Source organism: Quercus robur, chromosome 11 (assembly GCF_932294415.1).
Source record: "Quercus robur chromosome 11, dhQueRobu3.1, whole genome shotgun sequence".
In the NCBI taxonomy this organism is placed as follows: Eukaryota; Viridiplantae; Streptophyta; class Magnoliopsida; order Fagales; family Fagaceae; genus Quercus; species Quercus robur.
The window spans coordinates 14,503,633-14,524,293 of record NC_065544.1 but is presented as its reverse complement, the minus strand read 5'-3'; the positions used below and the strand labels follow the sequence as shown (position 1 = coordinate 14,524,293).

Here is a 20,661-nt window from a genome sequence, read left to right as displayed (position 1 = left end):
ATTTTACCCTTCCAAACTCTATATTAATCTAATGCATTAAAACTCTTATAGAGTGACCCCACAAAATATTTACAACTATTGAAGTGATAACTGATAAATTATTAATGACAGATAAAATAAAATAACTTGATATTTATAATGAACTCAAATTAGCATGTAGGATTACTGATACTGCATTCCTTCCAGATTACTAGGAAAACCGGAAAAGTAGGAAAAGTACACAAAAACTAAAAGAGAGATATTTATGAGGGCTACAGAGAGCAAGTTAAGTTCCACTAGATCAGACAATAGACAACCAATCAGTATTAGTAGGGCCCTCCAAGTAAATAGACAAACTTACATTATTAAACTGACAACTAAGCCTTCCCCAGATAATTATTGGGAGTAAATAATAATCTTGTACCTCTATTTTATTATTTATATCATGATCATGTCAAAAGCAAAATAATTGAAAATAATAATATAAAAAAGTTAAAATGTTTTTTAACTATTTGTTCTCATTTTCTTTCCTCAGCAACAACAGAAAAGATCCGTCACTGTCATAAACGTGTACCTAAGAATTACAATCAAAACCAACTTCTTCTTAAACTCTCTTTCTAGCCAGAGATTACTTGAATGTCTTTGTGTTTAACTCTTTGTAAGAGAAACTTCTGCTGTCTTGGTAAGTAAAACACTAAACAAACAGCCAAAAGGAGCAGCCTGCACTTATAGAGTACTCTGTTTTGTTCTGTTCTGTTTACAGAGCATTTGTATTAGCTGAGGAAACCGACTTGGTTTTGTTCATCTCTGTGTTTTGGTAAAAGGGTTGTGTGTGTGAGATTTTTGGTGGCCTTTGTGATCCTGTGGCTGAGACTGAGTCTCTCCTTAAGTTGACCCCACCTAGGAATTCCATTGACAAGAGCAATAAATACTGAGTTCTTTGTCAGTTTTCTCTTTGGTGTAGATTCTTTCTGAGGTGTGCCTGAGCTGTTCTATCCTCATTTGGCTATCTGAGTTTTATTCTTTTTTTTTTTTTTGGGGGTATGTATTAGCTTTCTTCTCTACATTGAATTGAAGTATAAAGTATGTTCTTTTTAGTTCTTTTTAAGCTTGTCTTAGTGGGCTTTAGTTAAAGATCCAATCTTTGGTTCTGGTGCTTTAACTGTTTTTCCTTTTATGTGTTTTGCATGTAAGTTGTGCTTAAGTTGTTCTATTCTCAATTGGATTTCTGGATTTTTCTTGGGTTTGTGTTCATTTCTGGTATATTTCAGCTTTCATGACATTAAAATTGAATTGAAGTATCAAGCTTAGTCTTTTTTTATCATTTTCAGCTTGTCTTTGCTGTCAATTTCTGAGGGTCAATCTGGGCCTTCCAGAGTTGATGTCAATTTTTAATAATAGGTTTTGAATTGTCTTTTGTTGGTTCAGAGTTACATAGTTCTAAATTGGGTAATTAGTTTAATTTTCAGTTTTGGTTGTTTTTCAGATTATTTTGGTGGGTCCAATTCTTACTTGGATTGAGCATGGATTGTAAGTGAAGATCAAAGTTGAGATTTTGGGTCTCAGTCATTTCCTGCTATTGCTGATTGGTTTGGTTTGAGGATTTTGGGTCTGTTCTGGTTTGAGAATACCTGGAAAGAGCAGCAGAATCATTTGAACTAAGTTTCAATGGATTCAAGAGTGGAGATTGATGAAGATACTGAAAACGACAAAGGTAGTATGTGGGTGTTGGATCAAAAGCTTGATCAGCCTATGGATGAAGAGGCAGGAAGGCTTAAAAATATGTACAGAGAAAAGGTACATGCAACTTTGTCTTGAAGATTTTCCCTCACATAGTTACTTGTAACTTGTTAAAGTAGGATGGCAACTACTACTTGTCAATGGCAGTATATCTTGCTGGTGTGAAATGTTTAAATGTCAATTCATCAATCCAACTTAGATTTTAATTGGAAAGACCTTGGATTTATTGAATATTTATGCTCCAGTTGATTATGATCTTTGTCTTAAGATGCCAGAAAAAAAAATACATAGAATTAGTGTATAGATATTATTGCTGAATTTAGGCTTGCACGACTAGTGTCTGTTAATTTGGTAAGCTAAATAAATAGGGTGACTGATAATTAGGCTTTTGGTTGTAATGACTCTCATTGTAATATGCTATAAATAATATTCACTTAAAGTAGGGGTGACCCCTATTGATGAAAAGATGAGAACCAGTTGATTGAGATGGTTTGGTCGTGTTAAGAGGAGAATGATTAATGCACCAAATAGAAAGAGTAAGTTGATTCAAGTGGGCGGAATGTAAAAGGTTAGAGGAAGACCAATAATAACATTAGTAAAAGTAGGGAAAAAAAAGGACATGTCAATTAGGGAAGTAACAAAGTTTTTGATTTCAAATGAATAGAATGGTCAAAAAGAATTCATATGATTGAATGTAACAAATTTATTGAGAATCCATATCCAACCCCAAAATTAGGACTAAATCAATTATCAAGTATGGTCTGGAGTAAGTTAATTGACTTGGAGGATATTTTAGTTGTCAGTGACTCAGTATTTGATATATTTTTTTAAATTTTCTGATATAGTTTTTGATGCATTCAGAAATTCTCTGCACTATTGCTTCTGCGGCTTGCATTCCAGAGTCTTGGAGTGGTTTATGGAGACTTGGGCACTTCTCCGTTGTATGTTTTCTACAATACTTTTCCAAGCGGAGTAGTTGATGATCCTGAAGATGTGGTTGGAGCCCTTTCCTTAATTATATACTCACTTACTCTTATTCCACTCCTCAAGTATGTTTTCGTTGTGTGTAGAGCAAATGACAATGGTCAAGGTAATCTAGTCTCACCATATCTATTTTCTTCATTGAATTTTTTATTCAGGCATTTGTTAATAGGATAAAAAGAATGATTAGAACTACAATTTGACCATATTCTGGATAGTTATCTACCTTTGCGTCTAATCCAATAATAGATATGATGGATAGTGTTATGCCCCTATTTCATTTGTTTTGTAAGCGACACATCAATGGAAAGAATATTTATGACGATGACTGTTTCTTGTTTCCTTTGGGACTGGTGGCAAGTTTTATTTAGTCACTCCATGCCCCATACTGCTTAAATTGGGAAGATATCTATGTTTAAGATGTTATGTTTAACATGCATAATGTATGCTGGCATATTTGCAAGAACTGTGCATGGCAGGCATCAAAAAAAATTTATTTCATTTCTTAGTTAAGAATTAGCTTTTTATCTTCTTATTCCCCCTTCAAAATGTTAAAGAAATCTTCTATCTTTAAGGGCTTCAATAATGTAAACTGAATTTCTGGCTGACAAGAATTTAGTGACATCCTTTGCTGTGCGAAAATAAATAGATTGCAAGTGTTGATATTGGAGAGAAAATATAAAAATATACTTTTATTAAATAGAGTGCTATACCAATGATGCTGCTTTATGTCTAACTTTGCAACTTATTTATTACTTATTCTCTTTTTTGCGTTTTCTTACTACCTTTACACTAAGTTGAACTGACTGTAGTATGTTTCTTTAAGTTTATTTCTTTCTCTAAAACACCGGATAAATTCTGTTTTGTGATGGGAGCTCTGTAAGAAAATCAAACTGATAATTTGATGGAACATTTGTAGATGTAATTTGAGTGGAATATGAAATGTGTTTTAACACTTGTATCCTGTTTTGTTTGAAAATATTAAACAGGAATTTTTTTATAAAATCCTTTACTTTGCTTTCATTGATTTTAACTGCATGCTACCTGTAGTTGTCTGTTGCAACATGGTATTGTTCACATTTTTCATGCTGATTAGGTATAAGTTTTCTAAACTTATCCTCTTTGTGGTGAAGGTGGAACATTTGCTCTTTATTCATTGCTTTGTCGACATGCAAAAATAAACACTATACCTAACCAACACCGAACTGATGAGGAGCTAACAACATATGTTCGTTCTACTTTCCATGAACGATCATTTGCTGCAAAAACTAAGAGGTGGTTGGAGAGATATGCATTGAGGAAGAATGCACTTCTTATTCTTGTCCTTGTTGGCACTTGCATGGTGATTGGGGATGGGATTCTAACTCCCGCTATTTCAGGTATACCTTCCTTCAGGCTGGAATTATCTACGTATTTGTGTTTTAGTCTGTTTGTCTCCAGGTGAAAGTTTTACAAATTACTAGCACATGCATGTTGAAACAAACCATTGAATGAGATATGCAAGTAGTGACTGAAATAATGCACGTGACTATCTTGATTATCACTTAACTCCCGGAAGAAATCAATGGTCCTCATTGTTTCATGGGAATATCACACTATATCATGACCATAATTAAGGACAGACCTAGGATTTCAAGCTAGGAAGGGCAGGAGTAAAAGCAAAAAAAGAAACCTCCAAATAAGCATCCATATAGTATTAACAAGCTATCGACCAAGAAAAATACGAAAAATCATTGTTTCTTAATACATTAAGATGCATTTGCCTACCAACAAAGATAAAAGACAAAACAACATTGGTCTTTATATTTAACCAAAAAAAAAAAAAACCATTGGTCTTTATTTTGTTAATTTTTTTAATAAAATTTGTTATGTTTTGGGCTGGATTGGGTTGGGTTGGGCTGATGATTTTGGAGGGGGGGTCCAGGCCCCTTTGGGCCCCCTCTTGGGTCCATCCTGCAGCATAATGTTTTTTCCAACAATAAAACTCAAACGATGGACTTTGTTTTTACTTTGGTTATTGTGGTAATTATATAGAATAAAAATAATAAATATGGTTGAACGCAGTTGATTAAATTGTAATTTATGCATGATGTAACAAGTGAGGCTGCATATGGATCCCAAATTCACAATAGTTCAACTGTAATAAAAAATACAAAATTCCTGTTATATATGATTATTTTGACTATTTTGACTTTAGATAATGCTAGAGGTGGCAATTTTATGTATGATGCATTATATCAACTCTGTTCAATTCAGAAGAGCTAGTTTGATACCTCACTGCTGGTCGGAAATTCTCTTTATGGGGTTATTCAAGTGATTTAGCATTTGCTAATCCCTGCTCTTAGTTCTTTCCTTATGTTTTGCTCACATTGAGCACATTTCAATTACTTATACTAGATATCTAAAGGACATATTTTGGAAAATTTCACTGTAATTATAATGCTAATAGTCTCATTCTTATTTGCTTGAGTATTTTCTTTCTTGAAAGTCATTTAAGATGCTTAACCATAATATATCTTTACAGTTCTATCAGCTGTTGGCGGAATCCAGGTAGAACACCCCCAACTGAGCAATGGTATTATGTCACTCCTGCAACTAAACATTATCCTGCATTTCTCTGAAAATATTTTTTTTATTTTATATATAAAAAATTCTAAGTCTTTAACAGTCACTTTTTTTTATTTGGTACAGAAGTGGTTGTGATCATTGCTGTTATAATATTAGTAGGATTGTTTAGCATGCAACACTATGGTACAGATAGAGTTGGTTGGCTCTTTGCACCTATTGTTCTGCTTTGGTTTCTCTTAATTGGAGGTATCGGCATATACAACATACGGAAATATGAAAGTAGTGTTTTGAAAGCTTTTTCACCTGTGCATATCTTCCGGTATTTTAAAAGGAGAGGAAAAGATGGTTGGACCTCCCTTGGAGGTATTTTGCTTAGTATAACAGGTGAACTTTCTATTGTTTAAATTAATTCACCTTTTGTATTTAATCCATTTAAGGTTTTTCACACAAACACACACACACGCGTTGATTTTGGATGCTGAGGCTGCATAATGATTGTTACAGGTACAGAGGCACTTTTTGCAGACTTATCCCATTTTCCCGTTTCTGCCATCCAAGTTGCTTTCACCGTAGTTGTCTTTCCTTGCCTTCTTTTAGCCTATGCGGGACAAGCTGCCTTCATTATGAATAATAAAACAAATGTTGTTGATGCCTTTTATCGTTCTATTCCAGGTTTGTTCTAATCTTTATTCTGTACTGAAAGTATACCTCTGTGATGCAAGAAACAGCACTTGAATTAGTGTTAAAGGGAAAACAATCTAAATTATTTTTTAAACAATTCTTGGAATGGTTAATTAAAAATTTGGCCAGTGGCTCTTCTTTCCTGTGGTGACTAATTCATGATATAGTTAGGCTATATGCATGTTAAACTAAATATAACTTTTTATCTGGAGGTAAATAATTTTGCCTACTTTCATTGTGTCAATTTCGTTGAATCTTGAACATAACCTAAGAAAAAGGCTTGATGTTATCACATCATTGAAAGAATCTCTCTCTCTCTCTCTCTCCCTCTCTTTCTCTCTTCATTTTATAAAAGAGAGTGGGGAGGGTATTTTGAACCTGAGTCTCTTGAGCCCCTTGTGCAACTTGAGCTTAGTGCCAGTGGCTAACTCTAAGAATGCATATAATTACAGATGCAAAACTTTATTTTTCACAGTTGACCTGTTTCAGTTTCACATTTACAGGCTATTAGTTAAAATTAAATTCATGGAAAATATTGAATTTCAAGTCCCTAATTAATGTCATTTTTCTTTTATTTTATCAAAATTCATTGTGTCAATAAAGCAGTCTTTGTAGGACCAAGCTTATCAAAACCGGTATTCAACACTTTAGTATGTCCATTGGAATGGATGTTAAAGTACCAGAGCAATTTGGTGTGCTGTTTTGGTTTTAACAGCATAAAGAAAGTATACCTACCAAAATATTTATATATCTACATAAAAGAATTATATAGAAGAAAAAAGTTGACTCTCAACTTGAAAGTTATGTAGTGTGTAAAGCAAGCAATGGGGAAACTGTTACTACTTTCAGTTTAGTGAGAAGAGAGAGGAAAATAAAGAAGCTATAGTGGCGTAAACCTACACATTTTTGGTTTGCCCCTAAACCAAAAAAGAAAACTAACCCAAAAAATAATTGGCTAGTATTGTCAGACTTAGGAGCAAAATGGAATTAGGGGAATTATCATATTGGTCTCACCCTAAAGTAATATTTACATTGTAATAGGATTTTGATATACATCTAAAATGATGTAAATAACTCCTAAATGTATAAAATAACTGAAATGACAAATCATCTTCTCTCTGAATTTGTAAAAGAAATAATCATGATAAAGTTGTAAGCATATATACATTGTTAGAAGGTAGGAAGCCTATTTGCATGAAAGTTTTTAGGAATTCTTCCAAAAATAAAGGAATGAAATATTGTAGGAGCTCAAAGCTTGTTATGTTCCTTAGATGTCTGAAATTTCAAATTAGAGAAGGAAAAGTTATTGGTCAAGATTTGATTGCATAGCATCTTTTTATACATGTGCATGTATAGTCCATTGAATTTAACTGTATTCCCCATTCTTTAGACCATCCTAAGATGATCAGGAAGAGATTTGCCATCAATTTCCTCCAAGGAAATAAGCCATGCACATCAAGAATGTACTTCTTTATACATGATCTAGAATGAGATAAATAAATAAATCCTAGTATTTTTTATCTTGAAATTTTTAAGAAAAAAGGAGTAACTTGGGACTTCAGAGTGAGAAAGTGGTGCATGTTCAAAACAGATTTTGTATTACTTGGATCAATAGAATAATTTTGGAATTTGAAAAGTAGAATGGGACATTCATTGAGTGAACAAATTGTTATGGGACAAATTTTGGTCTATGTTATTAACAAACATTTCACTAAATAAATTGCATAAAATGCAAAGGAAAATCATAAGATGATGATGTTTCTAAGTTTGAATTTCAGAAGGTATGTGATTAAACCAAATACTGGACAGGGTTGTACTTCAGAATAAAATCCTCAAAATTTGTCCACCTCATTAGTAGTTTACACTTAACTGTTCAGTGTTTTTATCCTCAGCTGTTTGACTGTGTTGAATCTCTTGAAAAATGTCACCCCATCTTTGGCTTAATTAAGTGAATAAAAATTTCTTGGGGCTACATCTTTGTCAGTTAGATCAAATTTAAGCTACTAAAGATGTGGATGTGGTGTGTTCATATTAACTGCAAAAAAGTTTTAAGATCCTAAAGAAGTAGCTTAGGGCAGTGCTCTTCTCATGGTAGCCTTGTCTTCTCAGGTGTTTGAATGACATGGATTAATTGTTTAATGTGACAACTGTTTCTTAAACATTTCTATGATGTGGATTCATTTTTTAGTACAGAAAAGGTTTCTCATAGATACTAATTTAAATTTATTCTGCAGAAAGCATATATTGGCCAGTATTTCTTGTTGCAACTGCAGCAGCTATAGTTGCGAGTCAGGCAACTATATCCGCAACATTTTCAATAATTAAGCAGGCTCTTGCACTTGGCTGTTTTCCAAGAGTCAAGGTTGTACATACATCGAAAAAGTTCCTTGGCCAGATATATGTTCCAGATATTAATTGGATCCTTATGATTCTTTGCATTGCTGTGACTGCTGGCTTCAAAAATCAAAGCCAAATTGGAAATGCTTATGGTAAGCTAATCTTTAGCATGATGTTCTGAATTTATTTGATCCATCTTCTTTCATTCTGCTTTATTGTCTGCTAGGAAATATCACAATGCAGTATTAGCATTAATATATATACATACCAAGGTTTTACATAAATAATCCTACCTGAACATAGAAGTTGATTTATATATGCATAGATATACATGTTAAGGACACAATAGGGTATACAAATTTCTTTCTTCCTTCCTATAATATTGTTTATAACCTCCAGAATCAGGGGTTGCTAGGGAACCCTATCGGACCATGAACTGTGTCATTCCACCTCAAAACCAATTGGTGATGAGAAAAACACACTCAAATATTTTATGGCATTTGACATCACACCCCACAGGCCTGTTTTTAGAGTGGTTGTAGAGAGTCGAAGTGTGGTCTCCCCCAACAATCCCTACCTCACAATTATACTCCTACGGCCCGAACCCATGACCTTGGCTCTGATACTATTCGTCGGACCATGAGCTGTACCATTCCAGATCAAAACCAATTGGTGATAAGGAAGACACTCAAATCTTTTATGACATTCGACATCATGCCCCACGGGCCTATTTTTAGAATGGTTGTAGGGAGTCGAATTGTGATCCCCTAGCAAACCCCAAATCAAATAGTTGTGGATAAGCTGCACAATTCCAAGTTTTTAATTATTGGTTCCACTTTAATTTGAAAACTTTCCATCTTTTTTAAGTTGTAAAGATTTATTCAAACTTTTGTTTATAACTTGCAAGAGAGTTTTGCAACTGTTGCTTGCCTGATTGACCTTGGGAATTTTCCAAGCTGCCATACTGTATATATGTGGAGAAATGGTGCTAACTAAGTCTAACAAGGATAGAAAGCATTAACAAAGAGACGGAAAATGGAAGAGCAAGAAAAAAGAGCGATTTTGTGTCTATGACTCTATATTGGTCAACTTAAGGCTGTAGTTAAACGGATGATTTTGTAAGACAGAACATTATATCACTATCATTATGCTCATGTAATGTACGACTTAATCAATAATTATATTTAAACTAAAAAAAAAATCAATAATATGATTAAAATTGAATAATAAAATAAATAGTAAAAATAAAAGAACCAAAAATTTTAAGTTTAATGACGAATGCATATTGGATTATTCTTGAAATTCCTTTTAAATTTCTTGAATTTTTTTATAATTGAGTTTATAATATCAAGTCATATTTTAATTATGTTAAAATATCCGGTCCTTGTCATCCTTAATGGTGTTCAAAGTTTCAAATACTTTGCCCAGTCAAGATAAACACATGGGATAATTCTTGACGGTACTCACTTATCCCTACTAATTACTAAGTTGTTTGGAACATTCCATTAATTTTTCAATTTAAACATCTTTTGTTTTTGTACATTGTTTCTATATGTAAATTAGACATGTTTCACTTAGTTATAACTCCCCTTAAATTATTCATATCAAATGATTTTTATAGCTGAACATGCTAGATAGCTGTGCTGCCTGTGCAGACAGTCAGACACATGGTATGTGAGCCATAAGATGTGAAAAAAGTTTTACATTGGCTGTTAACCTATCGCAACCCTCCTTCAATCTCTTGACATAATGGTAATTGGTGGTTATTTTCCAGAGTGCTAGCATGCTATTGTAGGGTCAAATCATTGCTAACTTAGCTCATATTTATGGTGTGCATCGAAGGACATTTTGCCTGTGACTCATAATCACATTTGAAGATTTTTTTTTTTTTTTTTTCAAAAAATAAATAAAAATGAAGTGTTCACTTAATTGTGTAATATTGTGTTATGACAGGAACAGCAGTTGTAATAGTTATGTTGGTAACCACATTCCTCATGATTCTAATCATGTTACTGGTGTGGCGCTGCCACTGGATCCTTGTCCTGATCTTCACTGCCTTATCGCTGCTTGTTGAGTGCACTTACCTTTTCGCTGTACTCTTTAAGGTTGATCAAGGTGGGTGGGTTCCCCTTGTAATTGCAGCAGCCTTTCTTCTCGTCATGTATGTTTGGCATTATGGTACTGTGAAACGATATGAGTTTGAGATGCATAGTAAGGTTTCAATGGCATGGGTTCTTGGGCTTGGCCCCAGTTTAGGACTCGTTCGTGTTCCTGGAATTGGACTTGTTTACACTGAGCTAGCGAGTGGTGTTCCTCACATCTTTTCCCACTTCATTACAAACCTGCCTGCCATCCACTCTGTTGTCATCTTTGTCTGTGTGAAGTACCTTCCTGTCTACACAGTCCCGGAAGATGAGAGATTTCTTGTAAAGCGGATTGGACCCAAGAATTTTCACATGTTCCGTTGTGTAGCAAGATACGGCTATAAAGACCTCCATAAGAAAGACGATGATTTTGAGAAGAAGCTCTTTGATAGCCTCTTCTTGTTTGTCCGGCTTGAGTCCATGATGGAAGGGTGTTCAGACTCTGATGAGTATAGTCTTTATGGTCAATTAACCCAGCAGTCAAGAGATGGCTTGTTAGATAACAATGGCAACTCTATCTCTTCCAACTTGGACCCTACTATATCGTCCGTGGACTCAATTGTTCCGGTTAAATCACCATTAAATGTAAACAATACTGTAAGTTCATCCGGTCAGGGAAGTGCACAGACCGAGATTGACGAGTTAGAATTTTTGAATAGCTGTAGAGATGCTGGGGTGGTTCACATACTGGGGAATACAGTGGTGAGAGCAAGGAGGGACTCAAAGTTCTACAGGAAGATAGCCATTAATTATATATATGCATTCCTTAGGAAAATATGCAGGGAGAACAGTGTCATTTTCAATGTACCTCATGAGAGTCTTTTGAACGTTGGGCAGGTTTTCTTTGTATAATGCCTTGGTGCGGATATATACAGTAAATAATATTCATTCTTAATCAGTGAAACTGTAAATCCCAGGGTTGATTTTGCTATGTGCATGGGTTAATCAATGCAGCACATTTTTCTGTAAAAGACAATTAAATCAAGGGTCAATGTAATCACATAATTGAATTTTATTGGAGAATATACAGTACAACACCTAAGAAATGTATCAACTTTTGCTCCTAACTAAATGTCTAATCATTATTAGTTGCATAATCCTCATTCTTTGTATAAAGATAAGTTTAGTATTGCCAAGAGTTTTATAACTCAATTAGCACTCTGAAATTTCTAATGAAGAACTTGACTAGCACTCTGATATTTTTAATGATTACGTCTAGGGTTAAATCCTTAATTATCAAAAAGATAGGTTTAGTTCCTAATATGAATTTCTATTGCTTTTAGGTAATTTTGTCTTGTTAAGGGTGCACGATTTAAAATTTTCAAGGTTATAATTAAAACTCTATAATATTTGCAGCTTAATTTGAAACTATCCCAAACTAGGAAATTAAGTAATTTTCCTTTTCTCAAAAAAAAAAAGTAATTTTCCAAAAATCTTTTTTTTTTTTTAATTTCATAAAATCTTTAATAAAGGTCAAGTAGTCCCTTGCCACAAAGAGAGAGCTATTTGGCACAATCCTGATTTCTTAAATCCAATTTTTATTAATGGTATATTATATGGACCCCCAAAAAATAAAAATAAAAACAACCGACATTAGAGATGGGCAGTTATTAGTTTCATTCAAAACTATAAGATTAATTAGTTTTTTTTTTTCAGTTTTTTTTTGTAAAACACTTCCTTGTCCTCACTGTAAGTTTTAAACCATATCCATTAGTAATATCAAAGTTGACACTGTTGTGAGCAATGTCACTCCTTGCTAAAGGTGGTGATGACAGGTGATATTGGCATCAACAAATTACATTGAATATGGTTAGAACCGGCGCATCATACATACATTATCTGCCCAACATTCAACAGACTCTCCTGTGGAACATTGAATATCACACTATTTTCTCTGCATATCTTCCGTAGAAATGCATATATGTAATCGATGGCTATCCTGTTGTACAACCCTGAATCCCTCGCAGCTTTCACTACCGTGTTCCCTAGTATGTGCACAACCCCAACATCTCTACAGGCAGTCAAGAATTCTAACTCATCAGTCTCAATCTGGTTGCTTGCTTGGCTGCATGACCTGATGGTATCGTTTGCAAGCAATGAAGAATTAACGATCACAATTGAGTCCTCTGATGAAACCGTGTTACCTGCATTGGAGTGACATGTATTGCCATTATTGTTAAAGAGGATGTTGTCAGACTGATCAATTTCCTCACCGTCTAAACTAGAATATTCTGAGTCTGAAGACCCTTCCATCAAGGACTCAAACCGAACAAACAGGAGCAGGTTATCAAAGAGCTTTTTTTCAAACTGATGATCTTTCTTATGTAGGTCTTGATAGCCGTATCTTGCAACACAACGGAACATGTGAAAATTCTTGGGTCCAATCCGCTTTACTAGGAATCTCTCTTCTTCTGGGACCATGTGAACAGGAAGGTACTTCACACAGACAAACACAAGAACGGAGTGAATTGCGGGTAAGTTGGTGACGAAGTGGGAAAAGATGTTAGGTACTCCACTTGCTAGCTCAGTGTACACAAGTCCTATCCCGGGGACTCGAACAAGTCCTAAACTGGGGCCAAGCCCAAGAATCCATGCCATTGAAACCTTACTGTGCACCTCAAACTCATAGCGTTTTACTGTACCATAATGCCAAGCATACATGATGATGAAAAAGGCTGCTGCAATCACAAGAGGAACCCAACCACCTTGATTGACCTTCAGTAGTACAGCAGAAAAGTAAGTGCACTCCACAACCAGTGACAAGCCAGTGAAGATCAGCACAATTGTCCAATGGCAGCGCCATACCAATATCATGATTAGAGTTATAAGCAATGTGGTTTCCAGCATGACTATCACAACTGCTGTGCCTGTTGTGAAATAAATGTTACTGAAGCAATCTTTATTTAGACAGAAAAGCTTCAAAGGAGATCATAAGTCATAGACAAGAAATTAAATTCAAGAATAGACAAAAATAGAAAAAGAATTTCCAGGTAGAATAAGAATAAATTACTCTCATGAGATTTTCTATAATGGTGTGCAAGTAGATGATCAGATCTGAATAGAAAAAGAGTCTCAACATGAGGTACTATTTTCAATTATTTTCTATAAGCTATTATTCAACAGAGCATAAACTTACCAGAAGCATTTCCAATTTGGGTTTGATTTTTGAATCCAACTGTCACCGCAATGCAGAGAATCATAAGGATCCAATTAATATCAGGAATATATATCTGGTTGCGGAACTTCTTTGAGGTATGTATAACTTTCACTCTTGGGAAGCAGCCAAGTGCAAGGGCCTGCTTAACTAATGAAAAAGTCGCAGAAATGGTGGCCTGACTTGCAACAACAGCAGCTGCAGTTGCAACAAGAAACACTGGCCAATATATTTTATCTGCAGAATAATGAATAATCAGCATTCTGGGACAACCCCTAGCAACATGGATGGACTAGCTTGAAAATTCTAAGAACAAATTTTATGAATTGCCTAAAACTTACTGACTTAACATTATATTAACCCTATACCTGCAATCATTTCCAACTATTAATGGATGTTTCACAATGATTGTGAAGTTCCTACAACATTCTGACTGACTCTAGAACAGCAAAATGAGCTGCCATGTTTTGAACAAGAAAAACTTTCTCCAACTATCTTATTCTGGAAACATTAGCAACTGATTTAGTCATCCTGATGATTTTCAAATCAATAAATTATTGTAGAATGTTCTTTACTACTGAAACCCAAGTTCTCTTATAATCAACAACTGAAGCATTAAAAAAAGATGCTTTTTAGAAACCATTCACAAGATATGTGGAAAGGCATCTGCAAAGATTTCAGGAAGACTACTTCCCAATCATTTAATGAGCTTTGCAACATGAACATGAATACCAGCATTCATGTTAAAAATTACAGATGCAAAGATAGAAGAACAAACCTGGAATAGAATGATAAAATGCACCCCCCACACATTTTGGGTTCTTCAAAAGGTATGCTGCCTGTCCAGAATAGGCAAGAAGAAGGCAAGGAAATACAATTACTGTGAAAGCAATCTGTATGGATGCAACTGGAAAATGGGATAGGTCAGCGAAAAGTGCCTCTGTTCCTGTAGTAGTAAAAAACTAGTCAATAGAACACTAGTCACCAGTTTCTTATGCAATATCCATGAAACCTAAAAATGAAAGGCAGATAGACCAACTAACATAATAAAAATTTACCTGTTATACTAAGCATAATACCTCCAAGAGATGTCCAACTATCTTTCCCTCCCCTTTTAAAATAACGATATATATACACTGGAGAAAAGGCTTTCAAGACACTACTATCATATCTCCAAATATTGAATATGCCAATACCTCCAATTAAGAAAAACCAAATGAGCACAATTGGGGCAAATAGCCAACCAACTCTATCAGTACCATAGTGTTGCATGCTAAATAAACCTACTAGTATAGCAACAGCTACAAGCACAACTACATCTGCATCACAAAAATAGCGAATGTTATACTTCCAATTAAAAGTGAAAAAGTGAAGGAGTTGCTGATATAAGGGAGTATAGAAAAAGTTCACTGATTCAGGACTATAGAGATACCGTTACTTATCATGGAGTGGCCCACATTTATCCCGCCAACAGCAGATAGAACTGCAACAGAACGCATGGTTACGCAACTTTTAAGGAGACCATTGCAATTATAATAACGGTGAAATTTTCAAAATTTAGCACATCTAGAATATGTAGATGACACGGACAGAACACGATACCAGCATTATTAGGATTAATAGATACTCAGCTACTGGAAATAACCCATAAAATGACTTGATAATTAGGTTTTGGTTCAAAGGTTTTTGAACTTAGCAATGTAAATATGGACTCCATTAAGATTAAATACATACTCAGCACTTATTTTACTTTGTATCTCAATTAGTGAATACCTTTTAATGCGTAGGATAAGTTTCATCCTGAGCTAGATATTATTAAAACCAAGCACCATTAGCCTGCAAAAGAAACTATCCTCTTAACCTAATTATGATCTTTTACAGTGGATCAAAAAAACCCATTGATAGAGACCATCTTAATGGAAAAGATTAAGTTATTACAAAGTAGGCTTGCAATGTATATCAAGCTAACTAACAGACTAGCACCAACACATTGGCTCATGTGAAGGCCCACCCATTTTTGGCTTCCAAAAGCAAAATAAGTACTTCTAATATGCTTCTAAATGGCGCCTAGACCATGAACTCTTCTAAAAAAATTTTGACCTCTATCAAAATATTTACTAATTCAAATGATATCCGCACAAGTACTAACAATTAAATAAGTTGACTAACAACCAGCCTGACCTGACTCCAACAGTGGCAAATGTAACATTATCTTACTAGACTTTTAAATCCGATTCCTCCCATCCTGTGGACATGGATACAGTATTTTTGAACCATGTGGTTAACATTATCTTAATGACATCATTTACTGTTCTCATGATCTCATTCTGTGTTCGGTTCTAGCAAACACACATTTTGTATCAAAAGGAATCTGTTCATTTGTTGATAGACTACTTAGAAAGATAAATACATAGATTTAATGGTTCAAAGGGCTCAAGTATGAAAGGTATATATACCTGATATAGCTGGAGTCAGAATGCCATCCCCAATCACCATGCAAGAGCCAATGAGTACAAGAACAAGAAGTGCAGTTTTCTTGAATGCATTTTCCTCCAACCATCTCTTGGTTCTAGCAGCAAATGATTTTTCAGGGAATATGGAACGGCTATATGTTGTTAGCTCCTCATCAGTCTGATCTTGGTTTGGAATAATCATTATGTTCGCATGTCGGCAGAGTAGTGAATAAAGAGCAAACGTTCCACCTGTGGCATATAAGCTTGAGGAACTCAGTGGTGACTCAATAGCATGCATGCTGCTAAAACCATTCAACATATATATCAAGGGGCACATAATTTATATTTTATTAAAAAAAAAAAAAATTCAATAAAAGAGATACCATTTCTTATCTACTTGATCTAAAACACAAATGCACGTATATTATTTAGTAAAAAACTAATCCAGTCTGTAAACATAGATTTTTTTTTCAATTGGCAGTCTGGCAGAGAGCAGCAGTATCAATATAGTACTCTTATGTTTTTTTTTTTTTTTTTTTTTTTTTGTCTATATTTTTTTCTTGTTTGGATAAGTAATATAGTATTCCATATTAATGAAAACATATATTTTTATTTAGATGTTCAATATTTCCAATATATTCATTTTCCCCTTTCTCTAACATTTTGTGAAATTCTTCCCAACCATAAACTCATTATTTACACTCCACGTCCTGAAGGAGGTATATCAAAGAGTAGAGAATTTTGTTGCTTTGAAGTTGTTCATTAGAGACCAAGAGTCAATACTCCATTCCGCAATAGATGAAAGGATGTAGACGGCATGCATTTTAGTGTAGCAAAAGCAACATAATAACTTTCATTAAATTCCCTAATCAAATGACAGATGCAAGCCCGTGGTAATTCTGAACAAATAGTGCCCATTGCCCACCTAAGAGCATTTTGAAGATAGTTAATGCATGCCACTTTGAAACATCTATAGTAGGGCAAAGGGAGTATTTTTTTGTATTCCTCCACATAAGGTAGAACCTAATGCATCTTGGTTTCATTAGTATGGTACATGGACAAAGGGTGAGGTTGCAAGTTCAAAATCCATTGAGTTCATGCATAAGTTACCAATAAAAAAAAGTTCATAATAGCATCCTTAAATCCAATTGTTTGTATCAATGGATTTAGACAAATTAGTAAAATTTATTGTGTCAAGCAGTTCAAAATAATACCAAATAACGCCTTTTAAGGTTCATATGTGCATGGAATTAAAAAATTGTAAAAAGTAAGTTTATAGATAAAGATAAATTTACCTTGACCATTGTCATTCGCTCTACAAACAATAAAAACGTACTTGAGGAGTGGAACAAGACTGAGGGAGTATATTATCAATGATAAAGCTCCGATTATATCCTCCGGGTCTTCAATTTTATCAGGAAATGTGTTATAGAAAACATACAAGGGAGATGTGCCCAAATCTCCATAAACTACTCCAAGGCTTTGGAATGCAAGTTGCAGAATCATTAATGCTGAAAATTTCTAAAGAAAAAAAAAAGCAAAGAGAGTGATTCTGTTGTACAAAAGAACTACAGTATGTGACTATATTCAGATTCTCCTTATTTTACTCAGGCCGGGTAATCAATTCAATTATAGAGCATACAAGAGTTTTCATCATATTGATGCATGTTTTATTTAATAAAATTCCTTTCCACAATTTGATTTCCTTTATCCTTTCCACCTTAAGTTTTTATCTCAGTTTGTCCCAGTAAAGTAGAATCTCAAAATATGTAATGCATTATACCTTTTCTTTGTACATATTTCTAAGCCTCTTAGCCTCCTCCTCCATGGGCTGATCAAGCTTCTGATCCAAAATCCACACTTGACCTCTATTATCAGTGTCTTCGTCATTCTGAATGACCGAAGCCATTTGCCTCAGTTCAAAAAAATTTTCCCTCTTCCACCAGATAACCTCTCTGAATATGCTTCCTCAATTCTTACTCATCTTTATAAAAAAAAAAAAAATCTGCATTGAAGGCCACAAATTCACACATCAATTCATCACAAAATCTAATTATATATCCTTAATTGTAAAACAAAATATGGTAGCTAACTACCTTTTCAGTTTTAATCTGTACTTTATAAATGAGTTGGAAACAGAAATAGAACTCTTATGCACTCATCCTATCTTATTCAACATTGTATAAGCCTAGCAGGTTTGATGAGTACAGATCATTCACTAAGAAAAGTTATAATACATAAACCCATTTTCAAAAATCCTAATTGATTCTAAATTCTTGCAAATCCATATAATATGCTGATATTTATAATTGCTACATTATAACTAATTTCTTCAACTCTAAATGATTCTGCACATAATTTCTGTACTTAGACTCTAAAATGCAATGGAAACAAAAAACACTGAAATAAAAGAATGACTGGGGATTCCCACTATTTGAACACAACACATTCTAGACAAACAAGGCTCTGATAACATGTTGGAAAACATTGCTGCCAAAAGCTTAAGCTGTTGGGATACATATACATATCAGGCACACATTAACTGATTCCATTATGAGTTTACAAGCCCAGCCCTTGTGAAAAACAGATAAAAACTGATGCTGAAAGCAGTGATTTATAAAAATTGATGATTATGAAATATTAAAACGAATATCAATGCTTACATTGTGAAAGTTTTTAATTTCCATCAGAATACTTGGAAAATATGCAGGCAGATTCTATTAAACACAAGAAGTTATGCACCAATGCAGACAGTTTTTCAGATTCACATAAACTGATGGAATTTTCAACTCTTAAGAGTTGTGTTTTCCAAAACTCAAAATAGAATATAGATTCTGATAGGCATTATCTCCTAATGGTTGAGAGATGGGATCTACAATAGCCTATAGTCCTTAGAAATGAGACAGATAAAATAGACAGGTTATAAAACCCAACTAAACAATGATGAAATTGAACAGATCATCATGGTATAAAGATAAACTCGGATTAATGATGGCAGAAACAGCCAAACTAACCACAGCCTATTCATGTGGTAAGCTGCAGATAATAATGACAAAGAAAAAGAAGACAAATGAGTCAGCACAAGAACCATGCATAATCAAAATCCGAATCTTAATACTATTCTCAACCAAATTTAACAATAAGAACAAGTCTTCACTTAAAATCCATACTTACATTGAAATCAAATATGAAGCTCACAAGAAAAGATGTTTGATGAAGGACTAAAACTACAAATCAAAGTACCAAACTTAGTTCCCAGTCCAAGAGTCTATAAATCTGATGCTCATTTCAAATCCATTCCCACGATGAGCTGATTCATTAAACCCACCAACACCAAGAGAAGTGGAAGTAAGTTTAAAATGAAACCAAAATTAAAGCTTGGAACTTTAACTCATTTCAATGCAAAACAAGCTGATATACTGATGATGAACAAAAACCCAGAAAAAAAAAAAAAAAGAACAAACCCAATTGCATATCAAACAGTTCCATTGCACCATTATATATTTGAAAGCATTATATCATATAATTGCTTGTCAGTATTCCCAGATGGGTTTAGTCCCAAATGATCAGAAATGAAAGAAAAAGACCCAGAAACCGATTTGAAGAGAACCACACGCATTTAACTGAAAGCAAAAAAGGAAAAGAGAGAGTTTGATAGGCATTTACTTGTGTATTTTTTTTTTTTTTGGTGAAAATTTCGAAAGTGGGTTTAGTTTGTTGCTTGTGACCTTTCAGTCTTGGCCTTGAAGTGCCATATGACTAGTAGACAGAAGACAGAGAAGACAGAAAAAAGAGCTTAGTTGTAAGAGTCGAAAGACTCTTTTTTTGGCTAAACAAGAGTCGAAAGACTTAAGTCATTGTCTTTGTACGGAAATAATATTATAGAAATGATTTCTTTTGTTTGTTTTGTTTTTTGTTTTTTTTTTCCTGAAATGAGGGCCAGATTCCAGAATGTGAACGTGCTTGATAACTACTCCAAGTTATCACAGCCGTTTGATTTTTCAAATCAGACTATTCCTCCCTCTCTCTCTCTCTCTCTCTCATTAGTAAGCATGAGTGGTAGGTTAATTTATAGAGCAAAACTTAGTTATAAACTTATTGTATTTAGGTGTTGTTTTTTGAGTTTTTCTTTTAAGATTTTGTAATGTAGATTTTTTCTCATGAGAATAAAGTATATTTTTTAGTTAAGTAGCCACATGACTGAGTCTTAAGAGGAAAACTTAAAAAACAGCACCTAAGATACTATACCTAAGTTTTGTCCTGATTTATATATTGTAAGGGCTGAATGTATGTAACAAAAAAAAAAAAAAAAATCACCCAAAAGCTTATCCACCTTAGATAGGAATTTACTAGAGTTGCTCTCTATCTTTAGGAAGGAAGATTATAAAATATTTCAAAAGTACCATAAATGCTTACTCATTTAATTAGCAGAACTCATTATCATATGACAGAGAAAATATGCTTTTTATGGTAGGCTTGAAATATTATATAATTACTCATTAAAGAACACTTTTGATTTCCCAAATTAGTACTCCTGGAATATTTTATAATTACCTTTAGGAATTAAGATTCTCCACCGTTCACATGCTAATTAACATAAAGTTCTTAAAATCACAACCATCGA

General features: G+C 34.0%; 2 protein-coding genes across 7 annotated transcripts; one reads left to right on the top strand and one right to left on the bottom strand.

Annotated features, from left to right (window-relative positions):
* Nucleotides 1-518: 518 nt before the first annotated feature.
* Nucleotides 519-11,361, top strand: LOC126707532 (potassium transporter 11-like). Of its 4 annotated transcripts, none has more exons than XM_050407226.1 (9): nucleotides 519-661; nucleotides 1,466-1,776; nucleotides 2,581-2,809; nucleotides 3,834-4,079; nucleotides 5,225-5,275; nucleotides 5,392-5,652; nucleotides 5,773-5,940; nucleotides 8,184-8,438; nucleotides 10,240-11,361. In XM_050407226.1, the coding sequence occupies exons 2-9, from the start codon at nucleotides 1,648-1,650 to the stop codon at nucleotides 11,280-11,282; spliced, it is 2,382 nt and encodes a 793-aa protein (XP_050263183.1). In that variant the 5' UTR covers nucleotides 519-661; nucleotides 1,466-1,647; the 3' UTR covers nucleotides 11,283-11,361. The 4 variants fall into 4 exon arrangements, with proteins under 4 accessions (XP_050263183.1, XP_050263182.1, XP_050263181.1 ...); XM_050407225.1 differs by having other exon boundaries at nucleotides 547-955; XM_050407224.1 differs by having other exon boundaries at nucleotides 547-1,020.
* A 759-nt stretch (nucleotides 11,362-12,120) lies between these two features.
* On the bottom strand, nucleotides 12,121-19,851 carry LOC126705311 (potassium transporter 10-like). Of its 3 annotated transcripts, none has more exons than XM_050404207.1 (9): nucleotides 19,704-19,851; nucleotides 17,821-18,042; nucleotides 17,333-17,558; nucleotides 16,041-16,286; nucleotides 15,017-15,067; nucleotides 14,643-14,903; nucleotides 14,363-14,530; nucleotides 13,567-13,821; nucleotides 12,121-13,297 (listed from the first exon to the last, which is right to left on the bottom strand). In XM_050404207.1, the coding sequence occupies exons 2-9, from the start codon at nucleotides 17,944-17,946 to the stop codon at nucleotides 12,255-12,257; spliced, it is 2,376 nt and encodes a 791-aa protein (XP_050260164.1). In that variant the 5' UTR covers nucleotides 17,947-18,042; nucleotides 19,704-19,851; the 3' UTR covers nucleotides 12,121-12,254. The 3 variants fall into 3 exon arrangements, with proteins under 3 accessions (XP_050260164.1, XP_050260163.1, XP_050260165.1); XM_050404206.1 differs by having other exon boundaries at nucleotides 19,212-19,847; XM_050404208.1 differs by lacking the exon at nucleotides 17,333-17,558 and having other exon boundaries at nucleotides 17,821-19,847.
* Nucleotides 19,852-20,661: the final 810 nt, after the last annotated feature.

Bases quoted from the DNA above. Each gene is read 5' to 3' on its own strand.
- LOC126707532 (XM_050407226.1), top strand. From the start codon at position 1,648: ATGGATTCAAGAGTGGAGATTGATGAAGATACTGAAAACGACAAAGGT. The intron at 5,276-5,391 runs GTATTATGTCAC...TATTTGGTACAG, and splicing joins ACACCCCCAACTGAGCAATG to AAGTGGTTGTGATCATTGCT. The intron at 5,653-5,772 runs GTGAACTTTCTA...TGATTGTTACAG, and splicing joins TATTTTGCTTAGTATAACAG to GTACAGAGGCACTTTTTGCA.
- LOC126705311 (XM_050404207.1), bottom strand. From the start codon at position 17,946: ATGGCTTCGGTCATTCAGAATGACGAAGACACTGATAATAGAGGTCAA. The intron at 15,068-16,040 runs GTATATATACCT...GTTCTGTTGCAG, and splicing joins TCTGACTCCAGCTATATCAG to TTCTATCTGCTGTTGGCGGG. The intron at 14,904-15,016 runs GTATCTCTATAG...TTTGTGATGCAG, and splicing joins CCACTCCATGATAAGTAACG to ATGTAGTTGTGCTTGTAGCT.